Here is a 24,949-nt window from a genome sequence, read left to right as displayed (position 1 = left end):
AACCGGAAACAAAAGGCCTTTCAGGCTGTTACACAACCACAGCGACAAAACAAGCAATGTGAATGACCAGTGGTGATCAGACAGGAGGGGGAAATCCCTGATGAGAGGGAGTGAAACTGTTGCATCAGAGGAGAAGAGAGGAAAAAAACTCTACTTTTTATATGTCACTATCCTTGATAGGTTAGAATTATTACAGTATGTCAAAAAGGAAAAGGCACCACCTCAAATGTAGTTATTGTGCTGCCCAAAACATCATCTCCTTAAAGCTTGCATTTTAGCAAATATTGTAACTTCAAGTAAATGACCACAAAACAAGTTACTTTCATATGAACTTGGTTAAACAACTTCTTTTTTCAGTGTAAAACATTACAGAGTCCCATGCCAATCATACAAATTTACTATCACGAGTCAAACTTTCTACAAAAACATACATGATGGTGTTTTTTTACTTTCATTAAGGGGTTTTCTGTATCTTTTTGGAAAAGTAAATACAACAATAACACAAACCTGACAATCGCTCTTTGTTTGCTACAATATTATTTTTATTATTATTATTTTATTTTTTATTTTGTTAAATAAGGAAGAGTAAAAATTCAAGTTTTAATACATCACCATCCTTGTGTAGTTCAAAATATTACAGTATGTAAAAATGGAAAAAAAGCACAAGAATCATCTCCTTAAAAATTCATAGTAATGTACAATTACCAAACAAATAAATTCACTGTCACCATTTGAAATAATAATGACCTCCCCTTCTACAACAATATACAAAGGGTTTTGTGACTTTGGGTTTTCTGTACTTTTTTTCAAGTATGGGTAAATATAACAATAACACAATGCCTATAAATTCTTCCATTTCTATAATATTAATATACTTATGAAGAAGAGGAGTTTTTTAAAGAGAAAATGATTTAATATTAAAAATATTTCACTATATCTTTCTTCAGTGTAAAACATTATAGAGCCACAGACCAATCAAAACATGCAAATTTGAAATAATCATGACTAGAGCTGAAATGATTAGTCGATCAATCAATTAGCCGATCAACCGAAAATTGAAACTGAAACTATTTTAATAAATGATTAATCATTAAAGTGAGTTTTCAAGAAGAAATGCCACAAAAAAATCCCTAGTTACAGATTCTCAAATGTGAGGATTTGATGCTTTTCTCTGTTCTATAGCATTGTAAATTTAATTTAATCTTTGAGTTTTAGACTGTTGGTCAGACAAAACAAGACATCTGAAGATGTCACTTGGACTCCAGAAAACTAGAATGGACATTTTTCAATGTTTTCTGACATTTAATAGACCAAAAGATTAATTGCTAATTGCAGCTCTAATCATGACCTTCCTGTCAAACTTTCTACAATAATATTAAAAGGGTTTATTGATTTTCATTAAGGGGTTTTCTGTTCACTTTTTCCTAGTTAAAATATAAGGAGAGGTGAAGAAAGGAGGAGAGAAGAGAAGAGAAGAAGTCCAAGTATCCACCCAGGGTTGGAGGGCCTGGTCACTTTCCATGATGCGTTTGTATCAGAGAGTAAACAGAGCTCAGCCCTGTGTTAACCTATTATTAACATCCACAGAGAAGAGAGCTGTTCCCATAGCTAGGGTCTCTCTCTCTCTGTCTAGTCTGTGTCTTTGGGCTTGGGCGGTGTGTCTTTGGCACATGAGGAGATGGGAAACAGAGTGTTTTTATTAGGGAGGAGCCCTTTGTGTGGAAAGCAGAGCATATTTAGGGGTACTGCGCAGGCTCCCACAGGCACCCCCCACCCCCACCAAACACCCTACACTCCACACTTTAAGTACTACCAGCTGCAACACAGAGAGAGCAGGAAGAGAGAGGAGCCGGCAGTGGGGGGATAGGGTGAAGACGGCATGAAGGGGAAAGGAGAAGAAGAGGAGGAGACAGGGAGGGAACAGTGAAAGGGAAAAGTGAGAGCTGAGAGAAAACACTAAGAGTGTGTGTGTGGGGGGGATTTTGGGGAGTGTGAGCTCAGGAGGGGTCATCCTGGAAACAAATCAATGGCTGATACATTCTTAGGGACTAGTTGGACTGGAGCTCTTCCTCTTTGGCTGTCTATTGGCTGGGAGCTGCCCAGAGGAATGCACCAGAGCCTGCCTATGGAAAGCAGAGGCAATGACCTCCAGCTCTCTCACAGCGGCACAAAGTGGCAATTGTTTTGAGTTTGAAGAAAAGGGGGATGGAGCAGGAATGTAGAAAGAAGCTCATAACTCTTTCTTTACCTCCGTGCACTCTCTCGCTCTCTGTCCATCTCTTTCTCGCCCTCTACCCTCTCTCTGTGATTCAGTCTTCCTCCTTCCCTCCCTCTCCCTTGCTCTTCTCACTTTACTACTGTCGTTCAATTCCTGTTTCCCTGTCTGCTTCAAGTTTTTGATCAAGGCAAGGAACAGGCAGAGGCAATTCAAGGCAGGCTGATTTTTTTCAAAATCCCACGTGTCTCGGCCTACGAGACTAAACATTAAAAACAAGATGATAAATAAACAAAGAGAGGTTCTAGAGTGGTATAATATAGACCCAACAACCAGTTAGTCATGTAGCCACAGATAAGTTTAATCAAAAAAAAGAGTGGGTGGATTTGACTGTCTGAGGTCCTTCAGCTTTAAACATGGTAACACCATCCACCTCTAAAGCTCACAAAACTTGTTGTTTTACAGTCCGTTTTTTTGTACTGATCTTACATGTTAATTAGTGAACTTTAGAGGTGCTAGGAGGATTTTATTACCCAGACTAGATGTTTCCACCTGTTTCCAGTCTTTATGCTAAGCTAAGCTAACCATCTCCTGACTGTAGTTTCATATTTAACAGACATCAGAGTGGTGTCGGTCTCCTTGTCGAACTCTCAGAAAAACGTCAAATTATTTTTTTAACATGGGAATGATCGTTCCATTTATCACATCCAAACACTCCCAACCACACAAAAACACATTTATACTGTATATCCAGGGAACGCACCCTAAATCTCTTATTGAGACAAATTTGCAAAAGGGTCCTGTTGCACATACTGACGGCCACTGACTATCTCCCATGAGGCAGTTGGACGTTAAGTGCCTTGCTCAAAAACACTTCAGCGGTAGGTGTAGAAGCAGGGAAGAGGAATACTTATTCCATCTAGATTTTCACAGCCAGTCTAGAGATCAAACCAGCTGTCAACAAGCCTGCATCTCTAACCTTGAGACTATTTCTGCCACGCTTGAACCTTTACAGAGTTTTGTCTGCTTTAACCTGCGTCAGTCCCCTCTTGTTTCCTGCTCTAATCAGATCTTCATTGTATGTAATCTGTCAGGTATTATCAGGCATCAAAACCACCGGTGTGTAGCAGTCTCTGACACCACTGGTTCCCATCCTTTTTTGTCTGATATACACCACAGGCCTATGAGATGAACTCAAGTAGCCCTTCATCGACAGCACTCGTCATGTTCCAAATGTGTTAATTGGAAATTATTTTAAACTGTATGTTGTTTAGCGCTATTAATTGAACTGTCAATGTTTAGATTGGTTTGGTCTAGTTTGCATTTGTACTGCTACCACTTTGAGTGGCAGAAGCTGGATGTTTCAACCATTTATCCTTTACTTTTAGCTAACTATTTCATTTTTCCATTATTTTTTACTAACGCTTTAACTTTTCTACTCACTTGCTAACTATACTGCCATAGTATATGGTGTCTAGGTATTATAGCTGACTCAATATGTTGATTAACGTTTTTAATTAGTAAAACTACGCCACAATCTGTCCATCTACACCTGGCAAAACTGCAGAATTCCCGACTGAGGTAACACCATTGGGAATCACTGTCCTGCACATCAATAATAATGCAGGTCTGAACCAATATCCCACACAAGATGTACTATATGACACATTTTTGCACTTTTTATCAAATCAAGCAGGAGAAATGTAATTCATCAACTCTGTGTGTGTATGAGCTGTGACTTGTAGGAGTTTGTGTGTCTATATGTGCCCCTATGTGCCACCATCACTATAGCTCTGTACATGCTGCTCTAGGTGGCTTACTGTGATGTAAAATTTTATCTCCAGTCAGTGCAAATTGAATTATTCAGCAATTTGTTGTTTTTCTGGCAGAGTCTATTGGTTAATCTGTTTATCACAAAGGCTGGTCTCTCCCCCCCAGCTCTCTCACCCAGGCCAAAAAGACTTAATTTTGGCACAGCCTGAGAGCTGGCTGATACTTTGCTTCATGGAGCCCCTCTTCTTACTCACTTCTGCTCCCTTCCAAGCAGCCAGGGAAACAGCCAGAGCTGGCTGCTTAGATGACATAAGACCATCTTTATCATGTAGCTAAGACACTTCTGATATCTCCTGTTAGCTCCTGCCATACTGCAAGGCAACGTCTACGCAGCAATTAGCAAACTAGATCCCTCTCTCTGTCTTCAACAGTATTATTCTCTCCTCTGCCTTCAAGTAAGTCTTGTTTTTTTCCATTGCTTGTCCTCACGGAGAGGTCAGAGCACGCTGTCAGCCACAAAACAAAACCACTAGGGATTGGTAAGGATTCAATGTCCTGCTTAATGACACTTCAGCTGGGCAAAGGTTTCTCAAACCTGGGCGTTCCATATAAACAACTGTCTCCTTTCTCACTAAGTCACACTGTTGACTGTTTTGTAACTAAAGCTCCCAAGCTGTCTGCTCCAAAAGCCCTGTGTGCAATCTTTCCTCAGTTGTAGGGATATCCTGGACAAGAGATAGAGGGGTCAGAGGGGAAGGAAAAGCTGCGACGGTGGAACGGCCAGGCCAGTGGAACAGGATAGCATGTTAGCAAGGGCACTCACCTTTCTTGTGACTGCTGGGTCTAGATAACTCCTCAGCTTTTGGAGGTACGTGTGAGGTGGGTTTTTCACTTGGAATCGCTCCTGTCAAAAAAAGGAAAACAAAAGAGTGAGATGAGCAAAAGGAAAGAGAAAACAAGATGAGAGAAAGAAGAGAAAGAGAAAAGAAGAGTACAGAGCAGAAAGACCCAGAAAGAGGAAGTTCAACATTTGAAAACATTTGTAGTAACAAGGACAGAAGTTACAATTACAGTAATATTATGAATTTAGCTTTAATTTCAGGCAGTTCTGGAGTTTTGTATGACAGAAAAATCACACCCTCACACCCTCCAAGTTAACTGTTGTTGACACTAAAGCCATCAGATTAAAACTGAACAGGCTTTGAGTAAATTACAGCTATCATGAGTCATGCTTCAGTTGATGGGAACCCCAGAATATGTTCTACTTTAAGAGGCGGAAAGAAAATAGGATTCCTCCTTTCAAAACCTGCTATAGTGGACATGACACGCCTCTGTATGAGGTCACGTGCTTTGTTTGCACAGACCTTGGGTGTAATGAACCGGCACTCTATGGACCAGTTTTTCTTGGAGTTTTTCTTGTAGATCTGACTGGAGATCAGCCTTACTTTGCTTCTCAGAAAACACTTCTGGGTCCATTCAAGGATAACTGTGTTGCACTTAAAGAATGGCTCTTGTACCGTAACTGCAAATGTAATGTTTGTTAGAGGATCAGCAAAATATTCAAAGCTTAAAAGGGATTTCTGCATCAATAGTTGTGTTTAGCTGACAGACAGGTAGATGAGAGCAGGAAAGGAATGAACTCTTCAGATACCTGGTCACAGTTTGATAACACTGAGCAACGAGACTGTGATTGTTAAGCTTGTTCAGTCTGCAGGAGGTCATAAATTATCTTGCTGTTAATGATTGTAATTATTTTTAATGTGCTATAAAGCATAACCTGCTTGGGGATTTTGACCAAACACATGTGGCCGTGTGCGTACATGTCTTAAGTTCAACCCGGAACAGGTTTTAGGTCAAATCCCTCTTCATTGTGCTCTAAATATAAATACAAGAGATTACTGCTGGATTTGGATCAGTGTGTTGAGCGGGAAACAGCATTTGGATCAGGCTGAGCGCCACACCACAGCAGCATGAATGGTTCTGTTTAGTGATTTACCACACCACACTGCATCAGAGTGTGAGACTGAACAGCATGTATTCTTCATATGATGTTGGCAAAGACAGTCATTAGGCATTAAACCATTAGCTAGACAACTGACTGACACAAGGAAAAGTCTACCTTTTTCTCTGTTATATATCATCCATCTTTGATTTTCAGTGCATCAAAGTATGCAAAGATCTCAGGTGCACATCTCTAAGAATCTGTCTCTGAGTGTTAGTTTTTATATTTGCTCCTCATGTGAAACATTTTCTCTTAAAGTCAGTAAGTACAGTAGGAAGTCACACATTCATTAATCAGCTCAAGGAGAGTTGTACATCCACATACCAGGAGGTAGCTCTATTGTTTCATGAGTCAATGCATATTTTCTACATATTCTATTTTGTGGTTCAAACGACACCAGAGAAATGTATATTCTTTACAAAATAAGACATTACCCTTCAGGGACAAAAGTGCAGAGACACTTTCACACAGCAAAAACCCTATATTTAATGAGTTTGGCTACTGTTCAGGTTGTCTTCCATTAATTAAATAGATGATGAGACAGGATGCATCGGGATCTGGGTGTCTTACCACCTCAGCTAAACAAATTCCACTGTGCCACGATGGCAATATGGTGTTGGCTGGATTTGTTGTTTTATTTTTTCTTTCATCTCCCTAATCTGGAATGTCCTATTCTTCTATTCACTGTCCATCGGGGGACGGTGAAGACAGAAACCTCTTTCAAACATGACGTGTCCCCAACTGCTTCTTTTCACCTGCCAGTGATAACCTTCACCAGAAAGATGCTCACGATCCTGGCCAGATCTAACCCTACACTGTTCAGGAGGCCCCAACCAACCAGTAGGAGTTGCAAGTGCAGCAACAAGAACATGATACCTCAATGCCTTCCCAGCGATAAACAGCCAGTTGTGTTCATAGGATCACACAAGTCAAAAGTTCCATGAGTGGATCTTTGCAGCCAGTAGCACATGTGTGCAATTTGCTGGAAAAAAACATTTATTTACCACAATCCAAGTGCTATTACACTTGTTTTAGTGCAACCATTTTCCTTCAACCTGCCTTGTCTGCTTTTACATGAGTTAGAGATTTTCCTTCATTTCCCAGAATGCCTTTTGTCATTTAATTTCGTCATGGGCTTGTTGCTGAGAAGGGTGTAAAGGTTTTTCCAGATGAGAAAAGGTACATATATTTGTAAGGTGTTTGTCATTTTGTTCCCTCCGTGTACTATATACAAGGGAGGGCCAAACTAACAGACATACAATAAAATGGAATCCAACACAACAGCATTGTGTTGCCCTCTGCATACACATACTGAGATCAGATCAAATCTCTGGGCTATGCTATATTATCAGCAACATCACATTTGTCACTGCCAGAGTGTGTCTGTCTCACAAAAACAGGAAAGACAACAGTGGCGTCAGGAAAGAGAGGTGACTCTCATGGACACAGCAGACAGACGGCTCAGCCCTGTGTGAACGTTTCTTTGCTACAGAATTATCTGCAAGTCTGCAAAATAATAAATAAGTTGACAAATGCATACTCCTGTTATACTATATACTATAGAATATAAGTATGTATCCTGTTGCATGCAAAGAAATATGAGGAATGGAGGGCAGTAAATACATTAAGCAAGAGACTATATTATAGAGAACACACATCTGGTTTTTAGGAGGACATATATAAATAGGTTCCAGCATGCTCTATGGCAGTTATAGAGTTTGTCTGGGGGAGCTGGCTTGGATTAAATTTGAGAGGTGAGGTACACTTCGCCTCTGCACCTAAGGAGTTGAGCAGAGACTCAACAGGGGGAAATCAGTTAACATGAAAGTGGGCAAGCAGTTGTTTGCCAGACATGTTTAGGGTGCTTTCAAGTACACATAAAGACCCATCTGTATGAACAAAGGCCACAGGATTGCGATGACTTCTGAGAAGTCTCAGGGTTTGACAGTGATGAGTTCATCATATCCCTTTCTTTGTACTCTGGATGTTTTAACCTTGTGGTCACATCAAGAGCATCCTCTATATTTCATAAATCCCCATAATTGCCCAAAAATGTTTAATATTTCAACTTCTGGTGGCGTTGGCAGGGCCTGTTTTTCAAAGGGGATGTACCTGTCATCTTTGCTTCTCTGCCTCCCTCCATCTCTGTTGCCATGGTTACATAAAGAGATTCACTGTAGCTATGACAGAAAATACTTTACTCCCAGAGCTGCCTGTGCTGTCATGGGTATGGGTTTGTTGGGAAAACAAAGAGAAATAAAGACATTGGAGGACTAGTTTTTTACAAATATTCTTTTATGTCTGACTGTTAAAACAAAGGGAAAAATGGATTCTCTTACACTATAAACATCAACTTTTTGGCATTTTATCGACCAGCAAAGAATTTACAAAGCTATTTAGTTAGGAAACTTCACACCTACAGTAGATACTGGTCACTTTAAACATGGATAACACTGATTCACATGGACAGAGTACACTGACGGTATTTGCATTTTCTTCTCTTTCAGTAAGTGAGAAAGTATCAAGAAACCAAGATGCTTGTCATCAAAATCACTGGGCAAAGTTTTGGGAAACTGCTTCACTGGCAATAAAAGGAAAACCAATTATTTTCACTTCAGGTCTGACAGAGGAACATGGAGTCCACTCCAAACTGAAAGAGGATCTCTGACTGCTGGTCACCAGCCTGGTGAGCTCTCTCTAGCACAGTTCCCTTCAGGGTCAGTGGCTATCAATACAGTTTGAGTGGGTGGTGGTCTTGATCTTGTCTCCGTTTTTCTCCTCTGCTCAGGGAAGCAGAAAAACTCTCGGACGGAGGATGCGGGCTGAGTGGAGCACTCAGACCACGGCTCACAGCACAACGTGTTATTTCCTACATGCAGCACCAACGCCAATAACAAGAGTTTTTTAACTGGGTAACTGATGTGTGCTACCTGCTGCGCCACTTAACCCACTTGACCAGGGAAGCCAGGGCAGTGTGTAAAGACAGAGAAAGGCTTACAGGATAAAGGCAGGGCAAGGGAGCATGGGTGCTGCGGTCATGACACGCAGTGGGACAGACGTTCTCCAGGATTAGATATTCAGTAGATAGGTGAGACAGTACATACAGAATCACTTTGTTAATCTTGTTCAACTATAAAGAAGGCTGACCAATTAGGTGATGAGTGAAATTACATCACTTTACAGCCATACAACTGCGTATCTATGCTTCATTAATTCCAGTCTGCTAATTATGCAGCCAAAGTGCATTAAAGTGTGACATGTACAGCACTACATCACATCACATCATACAAATGAGCGACTGATGCCCACCTGATCGCAGATGAGTTCCCACTTCTTCTCATTGTCATACTGCCGCAACAGTCGCGCTTTGTCTGGGGGAAGATTCATTGAGTTCTGAAATGGAGAAAAAGGTCAAAGTTAATTTAATGTGGATAATGAAGCATCATCAGTCACATGAGTACAGTAAAAACTGACATCCCAGATCAACTAAAAACAACACTGGAGAGAAAGGTATGAAAGAGAATTGTCTATCATTATTAGAAAGATGCATGTTTCTTTACACCAGGTAACAAAGTTTAAAGACAAACTGATCTTTCACCTTTTTTCAGTAGCATTAAACACCATTTACACTCACAACATCAAGGTATATACAGCATTCAAATATTTTAGAGATTGAGAGACAGGCAACAGCACATGGACCCAAAACAATGAGTGACAAGACCTGCAACAGTTTAGGTTCTCTCTACTTGGCCATTATCTTCGCGCTCAACATTGTAATGAGTAGATGACAAGAGAGGTATATTAGCCAAAGTGTGGTGTGATGGTGCTGCTAGGGAAAGGTCACAAGGTTACCTAAATTAACAGGTTTCTTCCTCTCTGGAGCAAGAATGTAAAAAGTCTCATGCCAAACTGGCCATTAGTTTTCAAGATAAACAAACAAAGAAACAGAAAAAAAGTGTTCACATATGCTCCATCCTCATCCTTGGCTGGGGTAAACAAGAAACAAGACTAACCCCAGGCTACTTCTTTCTCTCATTTTTAGACTTCTTGGGGGGGGGGGGTTCTGATAGTGGACAGTTGAAACAAAGAGGAAACATGTGGAGACAGTGAGGGGGATGACATGCAACAAAGGTCCCAAAGTACTGCCCCAGTCCATTTCTGATTAAAAACTGAAAGCAAGCAGCAAGCAGAAGACATCATAAAATGAAATGGGTAAGGAACAAAGTCCCATTGTGCAAAGTAAAGCAGTAAAAAATGTTGCACTACAAACCCTGTGTTTTAATAGAAGCATGAACCTGAAACATGTTATTGTACAATGAAGGAAAATATCCTGTCAATCATTCATTTTCAGACTATTTTAGTACCAACAAACATCCTGACTGTGAGCTGCTCAGTTCAACTAGAGTAATCTAATATGGTGGACACTGGAAACTTATGAGTGCCTTACTCAGAGGCATCTTGGAAACAGCTGTTGAGGGAGGACAAAAAAATCGTCATTCACTTTCCCTGACAAGATTTTCTAGGATTCAAACCCTGATTCAAACCCCAACCCTTATTTCCTGCAAACGCAGTTTCCAAATATATGGCCGACAGAAAAGCCGCTAATGAGAAAATCCCAAAATATCTGCTGTGTGAAGTGCGGCAGGAGTCTCACAACACAGCTGGGGAAAGGAGGTCTCTCTTTAATGAGAGTTAGGTTGCGACACTGAACATTTAAGCTCTGCTGTCTGAGTCAACACTTCGAATTTGAGAACCAGGAGACCGAGCTTGACCCCGTCATACTAAACTGCATCAAATGTATCAAGCAGTCACTCAACACCAGTCAACTGACCAGATATTAGATAGAGTGAATGAGAGCGTGAGCAGGTAAGTGAAAGTGAAAACTGAGTGGGTTCGAAGTAACGGAGGATGCTCCAACTGTTTGTCAGCACTGTACTTTTTCTTCCTTGTCTCATTCTCCTGAGTGCAGTAAATAAGATATTCCTCTTTTATGACATTCAGAGTGATTTCCTGAGAACTGCGTGTAGTTTAGGACAAATCTAATCTGACCCATGTGTTGGTTAACACCATGTCTGAAAATAATCCCCAGTCATCCAGAAACTGTTACACAACTCCTTTCTTTATCCTGCTTGCTCTACTTTCCTTCATGTACAAACACCTCTGCAGTTGTCTAAAATTTGGCTCGATTTAACACAAGCATGATTCAACCCGCCCCCATGTGAATTAGAAAAGCTTGAAACAATTAACCAGCACTTAATCGTACTACCTACAGTATGGAGAGCACAGAACATGCAAATATGTCAGCAGAAAAATTTAAATAAAATGTGTGACCCAGCTGGAGACTGGTTAGCCACCCACAGCAAACACTTCATACAGACAAAAGAAATCCAGAGAGAGAAAAAAATATATCAAAACATGACAATCGTATAGGTGTGCTTTCAGGCAAAAGCTGTCAAATAAAGGCTACAAACATCAAAAGTGTATAATCTGCATCCTTCATCTGCAGTTTTCAGTTAAACACATTGTTTAGTGAGAACATTTTCCACTGCTAAGGATAGAAAAAGGGGAAAATGTGGCCATCATGCACCGCTCAGCTTGGGGTTCTCTTTCCCTCCTCATTCGATGGACTGGTTCATCAATCAGTGTGTGTTCAGCACACAGCCTCCACTTTTCCTCCGCTGGATTTTCCAGTAGAGCTCACAGGGGGAGCGAGAGGAAGATGGATGAGGAATATCCTGGGATCCAACCTATTTCCATGCACGAGTAATACCCGGATAGAGTCAGACACTGATAGAGTAGTCTGATCCCCAACTTGCTATAGAGTTTTTGAAATATTTTATTTATTCCTTTATTGCATATTATAGTGTGGTTATGCTATTGATCTATACAACCATTTTAATTTTGAAAGAGTGCATTTGTAAGAGAAAAATCAATGTACAGAGAGCTGCTCAGGAGGCGCAGGGATAGGGCCGTACATGTATCTTACTAATAGCTATTGAGAGGAAGACTAATGTAAAGACAAACAACAACAGATTTGTACAAATGAGGTTAATACTAATAACAACAGAACTACAGAGGACAGAAAAGACGGCAGTTTGTATTTTTATTTTATGCTAACTGATCATTTCAGTAATTACTAATAATTATGTTCATTATTATGAACATAATTATTAGTATCATGTTCTGGCCCTACCAAAGTTAAATCTGTTTGCTTTTCTAAATAGACATTGATGAAGCTCAATTTCTTTCCTCCAACATGCCTGCAAAATTAATTGAAATCCTGATATAAGAGTAGAATTTGCTTTCAATGTTTATTCGTGTGATTAGATGCATCAAAATCAATTTAAAGCACAACAGTTACGTTTTTATTTGGCACAAACACAGGTTGCAGCCCATCCAGTCTCCTCTACGAGAGTGACCAGGAAATTGCATTAGTATTCAGCAGATGCTGCCAGCCAGCTGATTGCTGCTGTGCTGACTGCAGGGAATTGGGAGTCAGAGAGGCCTCTATTGACTCAGTCTGGCTGCTAACCAGGTGACTAGCGTTAGTACCCACTTTCCTTCCCTAAACACATTAAAATACAATTTGACACCTGAGTAGAAGGTCACAACAAATGACAGAAAGCCACTAGCAGTCTCACTATATCACACACAAAAGTAAAATCAGGCGTTTACGTTTTGTGGATGGCAGCCTCAAATTAAAGGAGGGTAATTAAGTTATTTCTAGACTTGTGCCTTGTTATGTTTGGAATTTGGAGAACTATTGGCCTGGAAACAAATGGGTTTGTGGTAATGATGTAGGTGCTTGGTGTAGGTGCTGTGCTCCTACAGACTGGCTGGGTGGGTGTGCTGAGTCGCTGTTGGTGCACTGAGCTGTGGGCTTCCTGCTTGGTGAGGCTCCAACTAAAGCAAAGAACCACTTCTACGAGCCTTCATTTCATCCCAATGCTAAAGAGCTGTGACAGGCACTCAGCTCTCTGGGGTCAGGTTACCCCATGTCTACAACTGCACTATTTGTGTGTGTGTGTGTGTGTGTGTGTGTGTGTGTGTGTGTGTGTGCATCGGTGGAATTAATGGGGTAATGTTGAGGAGGGTGTGGCAGCTTTTCACCAACACCTGATGGTAGATCACCCTGATGAAAAACGGCTTATTCTAAGGTAACGAAAACACAATGATTCTTATTTTCAGGTGATTATACACTAATGAAAACATACTTATAAATATCATATTCCATAGCTCCTCCTAAATGTTACACACTGGACCTTTAAGTGTTTCGAGGAAACACTCCATGTTAAAAGCTTCAATAACCGAAATGTGACAAAACTTACACAAGTATCACGCAATATCATGAGTTGAACAAGCAGCAAACATCAAAAAGAAAAGCATGCAGGCAGCAACAAACATTGTTGGAAACAATGACAAAGCATGAGAAACTCCCTCCAAACAGCAACAAAATGAAGATGACAAGGGGGGAAATCATGGAATTTTCTGTGCTGGATGACCAACCCCTTCCTGTGAAATGTGGGGTTTCAACGCTTCAACATCTCTAGCCTCGCTTCACGCTGCCAAACTGACATTTCATCTCCAGAGCAGCTGTCCCACATCTGTACTGCTAGTGAGTGAATTCCTTTAGAAACATTTGGAAAAAGCTAAAGCTTTGAGTTTTAGCTCAAACACGAATCCTTTGTCATTAAAAAGGGCCAGCACTCTGTACAGGACTAAACAACACAACCTAAAATATGTATTACAATAAATGATCACATTTATCTTGTTAAGGATAAAGTTACATGTTTCATTCATTAGTATATTATATTTCCTCACTTGAGTTGGCTCAATTCTGATATGTTTGCTCTGAATAATTATATTATTGCCAGTTACAGACCAGGGAGTTCTAGTCTTGACTGTGGGTTGATTGGTTGAAGATGTAATTTGCTGTTTTAGATATATGCAGATATATGCATGATTATTAATATAGGTTTCAGAAGAAATATGATTGAAACTTGTGGTATGAGCAAATCTAGGCCAATACATTTTTGTAATGTCTGTTTGGTTTATTGTCCAGATTGTGCAAGAGCCACTCCAGGCTACAGTTACAGGGCTCACTACAGTGCATGACATTTTACAATAGTTGTAGTATTGTATTGAATAAATATTCCTTCTAACCAGTTTAACACAATATTTTTCAGCCTCTTTGGTTTAAGTGTGCAAAAATCTTGCTGAGTAAATTAATTGCAAAGACACCAAGCTGAAGAAAGGGCTGTATATCTTAAAAGGCATGGATAATAAACCTTAACCTTTTTGGATTAAAAGCCATATTCGTTATTGCTGCAGACTTTGCAGAAGGCAAAATGATTTACACTTAAAAAAGAGCTTGCTGAATTAGAAAGACTAGAAACAAACAGAAACTTTAACTCAGCATAGTGCATTTGATGCACTATGCTGATGCTCCCTGGCATGCTGTAAGGTCACAACCAATTATCCAAAAAGCACCACACATGCTACATTTAATATTTGTATGTACAGAGCCTGAACAGCAGTAAACCCTTAAACTGCCAGTGTCACACACTGTCTTTTCTTTGGGTGTGAGGATTATTGAGACTTAATTCATATTCAGTTCTAATGGTCATCCTGCATCTCTGACATGAGAGCAATCATAAATATGACGGAATCCCAAAAACCTCTAAGCGTAAATCAGATTAAAACTATATGCTGCTGGCATTTTTCCATTCAGTTGGCATACTAACACCCAGCCGAGCCATGAGCAACCGTAATCGGAGCCTGTAACTATGACATTCAGTAGCTCAACTTTAGCGATTGCAACTGATATCATTCTATGTCAATGTTTAACTCCCATAAGGCCACAAGGCTCAGGAATATGGACGGAACATATTAATGTCCATGTATCCTCTCATTAGGCAGCTTGAGTCATAAAAAGAGTAAAAATAGGCAACAAGCTCAAAGCGCACCAACCACTACCTTCCAGGAGGTCTGTGGAGGCACGGCCCTCACAGCACAGCTGGCTACAAAAGCAAACACACAGCCCACATGAGGGGCCTGCTTTAGTTGCCGTTGCTGTGAAAAGATGTACACCATGTTAACAAAACAGAGAAGCTATCCATTTGAATGGTGGTGAATAAGCCCAGGTGTGCAGAGTGACAAATGGCTCATCAAGAGAAAAACAAGAGATTTCAAACCAATCCACACAGAAAATCCTGTGCTCCAGCTCAACACGAAAACTGAAATCACATTTTGAAGAAACAAAAAAGAAAATGAAATGAAAAAAGAAATTGTAATGCAGAAACCAACTAATACTGAACTTCTACAACCTGGAAAATGAATACAGGCGCACTTTTACATTGCTGTTGCACTGGTAAATGTTCCTCCAGTCCTTTCCTTATCTTTCTGAGTACACTGTTGCCAAACCCTTCTAACATGGCCTTCTAACATGTCACAGAACTGTTGCAAACTAAATACACAAAAGCAAAATATTAAGAATATATAAGAGTCAATTCGCCCGTTCATGCCCCTTTAGCCGTTTTTGTTCCAACACAGAATCTGAAAACCAAGCTACCATGGCAAAAAAAACTAACTTTCTTGAAAGCAGCTAAGTGATTGAAAACAGGCCCATGCTTCACTGTGTTAACTCCCTCTAATGTACGTATTATACACGTTAACAAGAGACAAAAGTGCAGCGCCTCTTAGCCACCCAGCCTCCTCTCAGATATCTTTCAGAGCGGGGATTGATTTGTCCTTGGGGACTTGGGCTGCAATGAGTTTGAGACATGCCCACACTCTCCTCTTTCTTCTATCTCTACCTTTTTCCCTGCTAATGCACCACAACCAGAAAGAACTCCTATCTTTCAGACCGAGCCAGCAGAACCAGCAGTATGTGATCCAAATCATCAAAACATGTTTTCTCCGCTCTTATAAGCAATTTGACACCAGACAAAATCAAACTAATGACCTTAACAGATCACATCTCTTTCTGTTGTAAACACCCAGTATGCATCATTCAAAGCAATGTTCCAACCTCTAATTTATTACTCTTCTTTTAAACAACTTTTTAAATGAGCATTACAGACACCACACTGCATGCCACAACAAGAAAACCTCTGACTGCATTGGTTATTGACGACTAGTCATGAGAAATATTTGCGAATTGCTCAATTCTCCGGAAATGACTGGATTTTGTACAGTTCTCTCCCAATGCTTGCTTCATCAGTCACAGGCGTGCTTTGTGTTTTTAAGGCACTTACGCAGTTATAATGGGGTTAGCGCTGCAGGCCATTCTGAGTGGAAAACACCTCCCCAGGTGTACCAATATGTGACAGACTGCATTACATCCAGCTATTTCTCTTCTCATTTACCCTGCAGGGAAGTGGAGGAGCCCTGCAGCTCACACATATAAGAATCAAAATCTGTCATATTAATAATGGAGGCAATGAGAGATAACTGCCTACATAAGGGAGAAAGGAGTAGGACGGCCCTGAGGCATGTGCTATCCAAACCGAGCTGTCCTCCCCTCATTAGCGCAGCATGGATCCGTAATCCTGGGCGTTCTTTGAGGGCACAGGTGTCCCCTGTCTGTCCTCAGATTAGCTTTGTAATCCCCAGGGCCCCCTACCCTGGCTCAGCAGCCCCCTCCAACGAGACAGTAGTGTTTATGTTTGTGAAGCTGTTCGCTGGAATGCCTCTCGACCAAATGGTGAGTTCAAATGTTTGAGCCTGGCCGCTCATCCCCCCTTAACAGCACGTTCCAATGAAATTCCATTCATTTACCTCTGTGTGATAATGTTACTGTACTTAACAGACCGTCTGCCAACCTCACATCCACTAACTGGAGCTCATCAATCTGTACCAGCTGTTCTTGGTGAAAGATATCACCTCACTGGTGTAATTTTCTCCACATCTTCCCTACTGTCATCAACACCAAGGGCATTCAGTGAGCCTTACTGTATATGAGTAATGACAGTGAAATCAACAGTGTTTGTTTCAACTCTGTTTCAGCTTTTGTTCAATATATCTAAAGGGAAGACATTCAAAAAATCCACAACAATTACTCAGCTGTGTTGTGGGCAAACATACAGTACATTGCAAAAAGGCTGGTGCAATGTTTACATTGTGGGTAAAATCACTTAGACTTCATGCTGGATGTTATCCAAATACCGGAAACATTATGGAGATGATTTGGAGCAGCAGGAAGTTGTCCAAATAAAACAAGTGATACATGAACACAGAGGAGTTCCAGGCCAGATGTTGCAAGGTTGCGAAAGTGTCTGGACCGAGGTGGAGTCCATGTTCTTGTCCAAGAGAACAAAGAATATGAATCAGAACAGTTGTTTATCCGCAAGATAAACTGTGGCTCACGGGAGTGTAAATGCAGTTGGTTATAGAATGAAATCATTGGTTTACTTGAAAGGTGTTATATAAGGTTTGAAGAAAACACCTTCAGATAAAGTTTTGTTACTTCTACACTAATAAACTTTATTTTAGTAGGTGGCAGTGGGATGGACATTTATGAGCTCACAAACAGGAGGCTGACTAGTTTAATGCTAAGTATAATCCTTTAGAGCGTTTAATCTGTCTTCTATTAACTACAGCATCCCAACATATACAACCACCCTCATCTGCATAGTTGTGATGTAGGAATATATATCTGTAAGTTGTGTTGATGATGGTCCTATGACCAAAACATTCACCTTTTTCTCATTTTTAAACACTTTGCCACCTTTTGGATACATTATAAATTGATCATTTTTTGCATCTGAAGAGCCTCCAAGTTCTTTGTCAGCGTGTGGGCATCTTCTCTTATGTTATGGGAATGATTTGATGTAGCACATTACATTATATAACAAATATAATCACATGTATTCTAGCCTCATCACACTGGAATTGTTTCTGTGGTGCAATACGTCTCCTCCTGCATTGAGGCCACAATCAAGCGACTGTTCCTTTAATACAACATAAAGCAAAATAGTTTTTTCCCCTAAAGTCTTTGCCCAAGAACAATAGAATAGTAGAATAAGTGTAGAAAACCAGATTGGAAACTGTAACAGACTCAATACAACATCTTATAAGAGTGGAAAATAAAACACCCACACTGGAATATTTAAAAGACTACTTTTAAAAGAATTACGTAGTTATTTTCATACTTCACAAAACAAGCGTTATGATTTTTAAAAAAAAGGTCCGATGCAACATGAAATAATAATAGATTCAGACTTACTTGGGAAATATGTTTTTAATATTGTCTGGCTTGTTGTCAAACATGCGCATTAATAGCAGACATAAACATCCACACACATACTGAAAGCTGTGTGCTTTCTGTTTGCTTTTGCTGATATGGAAAACTATCTAGCGAGATTTACTGGTGTTTGGAGATATTAAATATAATTTCATAGTTAGCAGTGTTAACACCTTAGAGCTCAGACCTCAGACTCAGAGCTGGCATGACAGGCTTGGTTTCTTCTTTGCTTTATATCAGCTTCTGGGATAGCTTTGGTGGTTAACCCAGCAATTCCATCGCATTATTTCCCTGATATCTGAAAACATCTCTCCAACACTGAAGAATTCATCACAAAGAGCTGTACAGTCTCTTCTGCTAATGAGATGATTGATGCACTCTGAACTGCAGGTGCCCAACACAGAAATGTGCTTCTGTATCGTCCAATTAAGAAAGGCTGAATGGGAGCTTGATAACGCATGAAAATACATGATCGCTGACCACATCACTACCTTTTTGTCAACAAAAAATAAAGAAAATATAGCAGCAAGCAGCAATCCTGGGGGCCAGACAGAAGTGCATCCAGCAGAGTAAGCTGTGCATGGATACAGAGTGGACAAAGTGCCTACCCACTGAGCATTTTGGATTATGATTGGCCTAATTCCAACTTTTGTCTTCACTGTCAAATTTATCAAAGCTAAAACGTCTGAACCAGGTGTTACTGACTGAACCTATTCTCTCACTACTGTAAGAAACTGATACGGCTATTGTCGTCTATCTGTCCTGCATTGTGACTCATGAGCCAGTTACTACAGGCGTTTCATTGAAATGTACCTGCTCACCTATGGCTTTGATCCTGGGATCGGTAAGTTCTGTGATCTGCTGTATTTTGTGGGGAAATTGTTTAAAATGGGTTTTTAACCAAATGCCAGTTGAATAAACTGGCTAAAGCCCCCGCTGTAGGAAAAAGAAAGAAAGCCTACAAAAACAATAGGATGCTATGAATCTTCAGACCCTAAATAATGAGCTAATTTCAGGAGGACATTCTGTCAAGTCCCTGCTTTGGCTTTTGAGTTTTATTGGAAATACATCATTACTTAATCTAAACCCTAACCCACGAGACTTTAGCTAGTCCACTTTTTACTTTGTTTTCATGTGGGGGGTCCAGGGTGAGAGGCACATATTCTGTCCAATAAAGCCTGAAACAACAGACTGCTGCATTGTCTGGAGCTGTGATGGGGCCTATATCAAACTCTGGCAAAGAGCAATGAAGTACATTCAACTGCAACAGGACCTCCCATTCTGCTCTGCAGATGTTAATTCTGGCAAGTCGTTACCCGACAAAACCTGCCTTTTTGACTCTGGCAGCTTCAAAAGCAACATATGTCCCAAGAAAAAAAATCATTCAGGAAGAAAAGCCTAAAAAGAAGTGAGGCTATGTTAAAGTAAACTGCTGAGCCTTTCCAACAAGCAAGTTACAGTTGAGGATATGGTGTTATATTGAATGTTACAATCTTGTCTGCACACTTTTCTACATTTGGATAGAAAGACACAGTGTAGATATTGTACAAGCTTGTAAAAAGTCCAAAGATGAACAACATGTACAAACAAATCCAAAATGTCAGCTGATAGACCATGAGTCCTCGTCTTTATATAAGCCTCACAGATCCACATTATTCAGTTCCAAAAAGCTACATAATGGGGATAAATAAGCCAACAGATGAAACCATTATGATGATTCTGCAATTCAGCCTAAAATCCAACTGTAAACATACTCAATAAAACTCAAGGCCCCTAAAAGAGAATGACAATATTATAAATGCCACAAGATAAAGGTGATCCTGAAGCCACAACATACCACTAATTTGTCACAATGACACAGACATTTGAAGGCTTTTCTGGACTTGGTTTCTGATAAAGCTCAACACCATTAACATCAACTAATTCTTAACAGTTCATAACAAAACACCCACTCTGCAGCACTTTGGCGGAGCAGTCTCGCTTTATAGCGCAGCTGCCATCTTGGAGCACGGACAGATCCTGACCATAATGCACTTCTCCAAAGAGCAGTGACTCTCCTGTTCTTTTGTGTGGCCTTTGGACGGGTCGTGTTGGACAACACTGGCAACTGGCTGTGACCAACATGAAAGGACCGAGCAGGCCTTTTCCAGTCATCTTACACCTGCTCTTTACGCAGGAAGGCCTACAGCAAAGATGTTTATGGTCAGTGTTGTGCAAGTTCACACTTCACAAGAGCTAGCTCAAAGTTCAGTTCACACAGATTCACAATTTTCAATTTTGAACTAAATTCACAGTACCAAAAAATTCACTAGTTCACGTAAATTTCTTCCGTTTTTTTTCTTTTACAAAATGATGTGAGTTTGACTTAGGTGGAGGAACTTGCATATACTGCAGCTGTTGGCTCGTGGTCTTACCCTTTAATGATTTTTTGTGATCATCATTCCCTCGCAGATATTTCCCAAGACTGGTCGGATGCTTCAGCTCGCTGTGTCGTTTCAAAAATCTGTGATCCATCAGATTCTGTGACCCAAAACAGCGACATGCCGGGTGCCATAAAACACAGCGTGCTCACAATCACATTCATCAGTTGCAAATGGATACGTTCAGTCCACCGTTCACCAAAAACATCAATGAATGGGGCTCTACGAGCACATCCATGCACAACACTGTTCAAGGCTACATTCAACTATAAACTCAATACAACAAAATTCAATGCAATTTCTAGAATTCAGTGCAACATTTCAGTAATGTCAAGAAAAAAGCTCAACTACTCTGCTATTCTGTAACTGAGATGGAGGGTCACTAGGCCAGACTCCTGAGACTCTTCTTAGCACCCACACAAGGGTCAGGACTGTTGTAATCAGGTATGATCATACTGAAAACCCTCTGAAAGGTTTTAGAGACATGTTAAAGTCAGTATAGCTTTGCTTTGGTCAGTAATCCGCCACCCACGCAGCAATGCAGAAAACCAAACCACCCCGAAATGTGTGGATGTCAAAACTGAACTGAGAAGAACAATACTGATTGAGGCCCCAGTGGTTTCAACTCAGCGGTGCCTGCACACAGCCAAGAGACCTATTCCCACATAATCAGCTGACCCTCTGTCAGCCAGGCAAGATGCCTCCAGGCTACGCTTCGGGGTTTTGAGCAGCACATTATCGTTTAACACCGCAGCACCTCACATCCCATCTCAGAGGCAGCAAAGGCCGGCACACTGGCTGCCGGATCTCATCGCTCCCCAAGCATTTCATGCTCAGCTCTGTTACAGCTAATTGGTGGGGGAGCATCCTGGGGCCCCGACACAGCAGAAACACACATGCCCATTACATATTTGGGTATGTGTGGGGGCCTCTCGCAGCCTGCCGGGTCTGGGTCCAGTGCCAGGCTCCGTCTTGGGCTCTCCACAGAATAAAGAGCAGCTCTGTTCCCCAGGCCTGCTGCACGGGAATCAGCCACTGTTCACCCTCTGCTCCTCAGACAATACCCATTGTTCTGCTTTTTAATGAAGAAGAGTCGACATGGAAAAACTAGGAGGGTTAGCTTAGTCACTTCCTGGGTCCCGTATAGCAATGTAGGAGATGGAGGGATGACTGTGTTCGCACCATGGTTAAAAAGTAACAGACCTTCTCAAGTCTTTCAGAATAAACTAAATGTGTGTACATACTGCTACTATTTAACTTGATTAAACGTTTATTTTTTTCTTCTCAAGTCTGTGAAACTCTACTGGAGGGATGAACACATGTTTTGGGTTCATAATGATGTTTTGATGATGGTAGAGGAGAGCGTCAAAATCATCAGTTAAAAACCTCCCATACAGCAGGTGTTCAGGTGGGTTGAGATGTGGTGACAGCAAAGCCCATTGTATATGATTCTCATGATTTTCATACTCAATCCATTCAGTGACTCCTCGTGCTCTGTATGGAAGCTCTTGTGTTTCTCCACTCATTTACACAGGTTTTCCTTTAATTTGTCACCCATCTGTGCATACACCTACATGTCTGAGTTAGAGTATATACGTAGATACTGAATTACAAAACAGCAATTTAAAAAAAAAAGATGCATCAAACATTTACAGTGTTGGAAACCTGGGGGCAAAACTTCACAAGCTGAACATAACGCACACATTTGACGCATACTATGGTCGTATTGTTGTTTTGGCTAATGTTATTCAAGCAAACAGACTATTTACACACCCAGCAGATAAGAAGCAATGTTTGCATTCATTGGGGTTGAGATTCTGACCACCTGACAATTGAAAGTCCAGTATTTACTCTCCTGTAGCTCTGTTTTGGTCTCTACCAACTCCTGAGAAAAACATCTGAGTGTTTAGTTGCTAGATGTTCACCAGCTAGTCACCAACTTTGTTGGTGTGCCGTTTGATGCTGGGCAGATAGCCTACAGTGGGTTTATCACAAGTTTTTTTCAGCTGCCTGCTGCGGCTGATGAGAGCCGTGAGAGTGAACCAAAACAGTAAAGTTTCAGGCCGTAAAACCGAAACAATGAGCTGAAATACAATAAAATGCTCCGTAGGACTGAAGGAAATTATAGTTGGGTGCTAATTCACTGTGGATTCATCACAAGTGACACCTTTCACATTACACGTATTCATTTGACCCATTGTTTATATAAAAATATTTGATTAGTGCAAGTACAGCTGAATACTTCTTCTGGGAAGGGTTTCAGGTTGAACTGCTGTACAAGTAAAAAGCACAGCTAGCTTGGACCTGTCGATGTGACAAATTAGCCTTCAGCTGAACATGAAGGCTACTCGTGATTAATCTAGGGAGTAGATTTCAGATGCAGGGCCTCACAGCACAAATAACAGCAGCTCTGGGTGCTTCAGCAGCCTTTAAAACAAAGCAGCTTAGATGTAATCTGGGCAGACTATTGAGAAGAGCAGCTACAACAACAGCTAAGCCTATAGTCCCCCATATGGCATTTAAACAAATAATGGCTGTGAACTTCTCTGCCTCCCTGACAGCAGTCATGATATTCAGCAAACACTACGGCCCCGAGATTGAAGTGGATGGTATTCTGGATGTGGGTACAATTTTTTTTTATGTCAACTCTGTGGTTAGCTGAGGCAAAGGAGCAGATATGAGGCCTAGGCTGAATTCCTGTTACACAGAGTAATTTTCCTGTGGTTCAGCATGAAGCATATAGACTGACTCATACTGTACATTTGACTCACAGGGATTGATTGCAGTCATTTCATGTGCTTTCAGCCAGTATGCACTTATAGACCGGGAGACAAAATTGACACTTTGAAGCTTTGCTTATATCCTCTAATGGTTGGCTAAACGACAATGTTGGATTGATTAGGCAATAAATGCAGAGTAAATTGATCTGCCGGGATGCTGATATGGCCAGCCATAAATTAGATTCACTGGCATATCAGAAAAGTAAACATCAAGAAGACTGCCCTGATACTGGCTAATCATCATGTGCAACCCATCTTCTTCTTGTAGACTTGTCTCACCAATACTATGGCAACCACAAGAGAGGTGAAGGCTTGCAAACATGCTTTCCAGAGTAACTACAGAGCCATTTTCCCTGAATGCTGTATGGGAAAACCTAAGCAACCTTAAACAACGAATATTTGGGTTTAAACTACACCTCACTTCATGGCCAAGGTCACATGTGAATTAGCCTCTCTTATCATGGCAGAGGCCTTGCATTACAATTAGCCTAAGTCTATTTCAAAGATCAGCCCTTGGCTCCAGGGATTCACAAGACAGAGACTTCAGTGGGAGCTTTTCATTTAGTAGAAAATGCCGACCGTGTCAGCGGGCAGAAACCCCGACTTTTTCCCAGAAAGTGGCACTACAATCATACATAGCCATGTCACTGTATGAGACTGGTAAAATGTCAAATTGAGTGAAAATATCAGACTGGAAATACTGATATGCATGCACAACTTTATCCAAGCAAGTTGTGTTCAAACGTAACTAACTTCAGCTTTGAATGAGCTGAAGTCAGTTAAAATTGTTTAGTTATGTTAAGTTTACATAATATGGAAATGGATATGCAGGCTAAGTAGACAGTTTTTGTTTTATTTGGATTTTATACACAAACTTTAAACTGTCAAACCTGGCTTACAATGAAATATTGTCCCTGCAAAAAGGTATTGGTATTACACATCAATACCTTTTGGGTACTGAACAAAATGTCCCAGTACACAAAATTGTCAACAAATGCCTCGTCAGGTTCTTAGTCTTGTTTATTTATTCTTTGATGAGGTATTTTCTGATCTAAATGAGGAAATCAGGAAAGTTTGCTAACTTTAGATAGTTTTACCATGATGCACTGGGATATTTGGCTTTTTTTAATGAAAAAAAGAAAAGAAAAACATGTCAACCTACATAACTGACACAAGCCCTGCAAGTATAAAAGTATACTCTGTATCAAATTTTAAAAGCAGCAGCTTTCTCCTTTAACACCATGGAATCATCTACAGCTAAGAATCAAATAAATACCTTGTGCAGCGGATGATCTACAATTCGTACTGTATGAATTAGCCTTATTTCATATGTGTGGTTACAAATATATGTGGTCTGGTCAGATGATGGGAGTCATGAGTGAATATTTGAAAGGAGGCTTTTTACATCACACAGCATGCACCCAAATTCAAATGCTGTATGTCCTTGATAAGTGCTTGAATGTAGTCACACGCAGCACAAGCCTTTAATCCAAACGGCTCCTTACTGTGATCCAG

The 24,949-nt window shown here is 40.6% G+C and overlaps 1 protein-coding gene across 13 annotated transcripts in view; it reads right to left on the bottom strand.

Annotated features, from left to right (window-relative positions):
* The window catches only part of fmnl2a (formin-like 2a), a 56,819-nt gene that overhangs the window by 28,895 nt on the left and 2,975 nt on the right, over window positions 1-24,949 (bottom strand). For all 13 annotated transcript variants that reach the window (XM_044215968.1, XM_044215976.1, XM_044215970.1 and 10 more), the window contains exons 2-3: window positions 9,300-9,383; window positions 4,812-4,892 (exon numbers count right to left, since the gene is read on the bottom strand). In XM_044215968.1, the coding sequence (XP_044071903.1) occupies window positions 4,812-4,892; window positions 9,300-9,383 (165 nt within the window). The remainder of the gene's footprint in view (window positions 1-4,811; window positions 4,893-9,299; window positions 9,384-24,949) is intronic.

The sequence above is a fragment of the Siniperca chuatsi genome, linkage group LG12 (genome assembly GCF_020085105.1).
Source record: "Siniperca chuatsi isolate FFG_IHB_CAS linkage group LG12, ASM2008510v1, whole genome shotgun sequence".
Lineage (NCBI taxonomy): Eukaryota > Metazoa > Chordata > Actinopteri > Centrarchiformes > Sinipercidae > Siniperca > Siniperca chuatsi.
The sequence above is the reverse complement of the archived record's forward strand: the minus strand, read 5'-3'. Positions and strand labels throughout refer to the sequence as shown.